General features: G+C 70.6%; 1 protein-coding gene across 1 annotated transcript in view; it reads left to right on the top strand.

The window, feature by feature from the left end:
- Positions 1-1,629, top strand: part of HDAC5 (histone deacetylase 5) — a 19,542-nt gene that overhangs the window by 15,878 nt on the left and 2,035 nt on the right. Inside the window, exons 13-18 of the mRNA XM_033511666.1 lie at positions 208-263; positions 340-427; positions 515-634; positions 724-821; positions 1,093-1,211; positions 1,289-1,621. Of these exons, the coding sequence (XP_033367557.1) occupies positions 208-263; positions 340-427; positions 515-634; positions 724-821; positions 1,093-1,211; positions 1,289-1,621 (814 nt within the window). The remainder of the gene's footprint in view (positions 1-207; positions 264-339; positions 428-514; positions 635-723; positions 822-1,092; positions 1,212-1,288; positions 1,622-1,629) is intronic.

Here is a 1,629-nt window from a genome sequence, read left to right as displayed (position 1 = left end):
TGTGTGTCCCTGTCACCCTGTGTGTGTCCCTTTCACCCTGTGTGTGTCCCTGTGTCATCCTGTCACCCTGTGTGTGTCCCTGTCACCCTGTGTGTCCCTGTCACCCTGTGTCACACTGTCACCCTGTGTGTGCCCCTCTGTGCCCCACACCTGTCCCCCTGTCCCAGCTGTGTCCCAGTGCCACACGTGTCCCTCTCTGTCCCCCAGAATGGCTTCGCCGTCATCCGTCCCCCAGGCCACCACGCCGAGGAGTCCACGGCCATGTGAGTGCAGGGACAGGGTCGGGACCCCCGTGCAGGGCCACCCCCTCCACCCATGTCCCGTGTCCCTTGTCCCCAGGGGCTTCTGCTTCTTCAACTCGGTGGCCATCTCGGCCAAGCTGCTGCAGCAGCGGCTCAGCGTGGGCAGGATCCTCATCGTGGACTGGGTAAGGTGGGACAGGGGGGACCCCACAGGCCTCGGGGACCCCGTGGGTGCCCGTGGGGGGGTCCCTGACGGCCAGGCGTCCCCCCAGGACATCCACCACGGGAACGGGACCCAGCAGGCCTTTTACAGCGACCCCCACGTGCTCTACATCTCCCTGCACCGCTACGACGACGGCAACTTCTTCCCGGGCAGCGGCGCCCCCGAGGAGGTACCGGGGGAATTTGGGGGTTGGGGGCTCCCCCGTGCCCCCCCCGGCCCTGGCTGTGGCACGGGGGGGTCACCTGTGGCTGTGCCCAGGTGGGCAGCGGGCTGGGCGTGGGCTACAACATCAACATCGCCTGGACCGGCGGCGTGGACCCCCCGATCGGGGACGTGGAGTACCTGACAGCCTTCAGGTGGGGGGCTGCACCTGCGGGGGGCTCTGTCCTGGGGGAGGGGTCTCTGTGTCCTGGGGGAGGGGTCTCTGTGCAGCGGGGGGGTCCCCTGGATCCTGGGGGGGTCCCTGCACACCTCAGGGGGTGTTCCTGCTCCCCCAGCCCTGGGGTGTCCGTGTACTCTGGGGGGGTCCCCACGTCCTGGGGGGTGTCCCTGCCCTCTTGGGGGGCTCCCTCAGCCCTGGGGGGCTGCCCCAGCCCTGGGGGGGTCCCGAGCCGCCGCTGCCCTCAGGACCGTGGTGATGCCCATCGCCAACGAGTTCTCCCCGGACCTGGTGCTGGTCTCTGCCGGCTTCGACGCCGTCGAGGGCCACCTGTCCCCGCTGGGTGGCTACTCCGTCACCGCCAAGTGTGAGTGGGGTCCGGGGGTGTCTCGGGGCGGGGACCCCGGCCCGGCCGCCCCTCACCCCGCCCCCGGTGCCCCCCAGGTTTCGGGCACCTGACGAAGCAGCTGATGATGCTGGCGGGGGGCCGGGTGGTGCTGGCGCTGGAGGGGGGACACGACCTGACAGCGATCTGCGACGCGTCCGAGGCGTGTGTCACCGCCCTGCTCGGCCTCGAGGTACGGGGGACACCCCCGAGCCCCCCCAGCCCTGCCCCAGGGCCGTTCCGGGGCGCACACCCCGTGCCGTGCCTCAGTTCCCCCTCCTTGCTCGGTGGGGGGCTCCGGTCCCGTCCCCGCTGTCCCTTTGGGGGTGCCGGTGTCAGTTTTGGGGGGCTCACGGCGTGTCCCCGCTGTCCCTTTGGGGGTGCCGGTGTCAGTTTTGGG

This window comes from Parus major, unplaced genomic scaffold (assembly GCF_001522545.3).
Source record: "Parus major isolate Abel unplaced genomic scaffold, Parus_major1.1 Scaffold421, whole genome shotgun sequence".
Classification (NCBI taxonomy): domain Eukaryota; kingdom Metazoa; phylum Chordata; class Aves; order Passeriformes; family Paridae; genus Parus; species Parus major.
The sequence above is the reverse complement of the archived record's forward strand: the minus strand, read 5'-3'. Positions and strand labels throughout refer to the sequence as shown.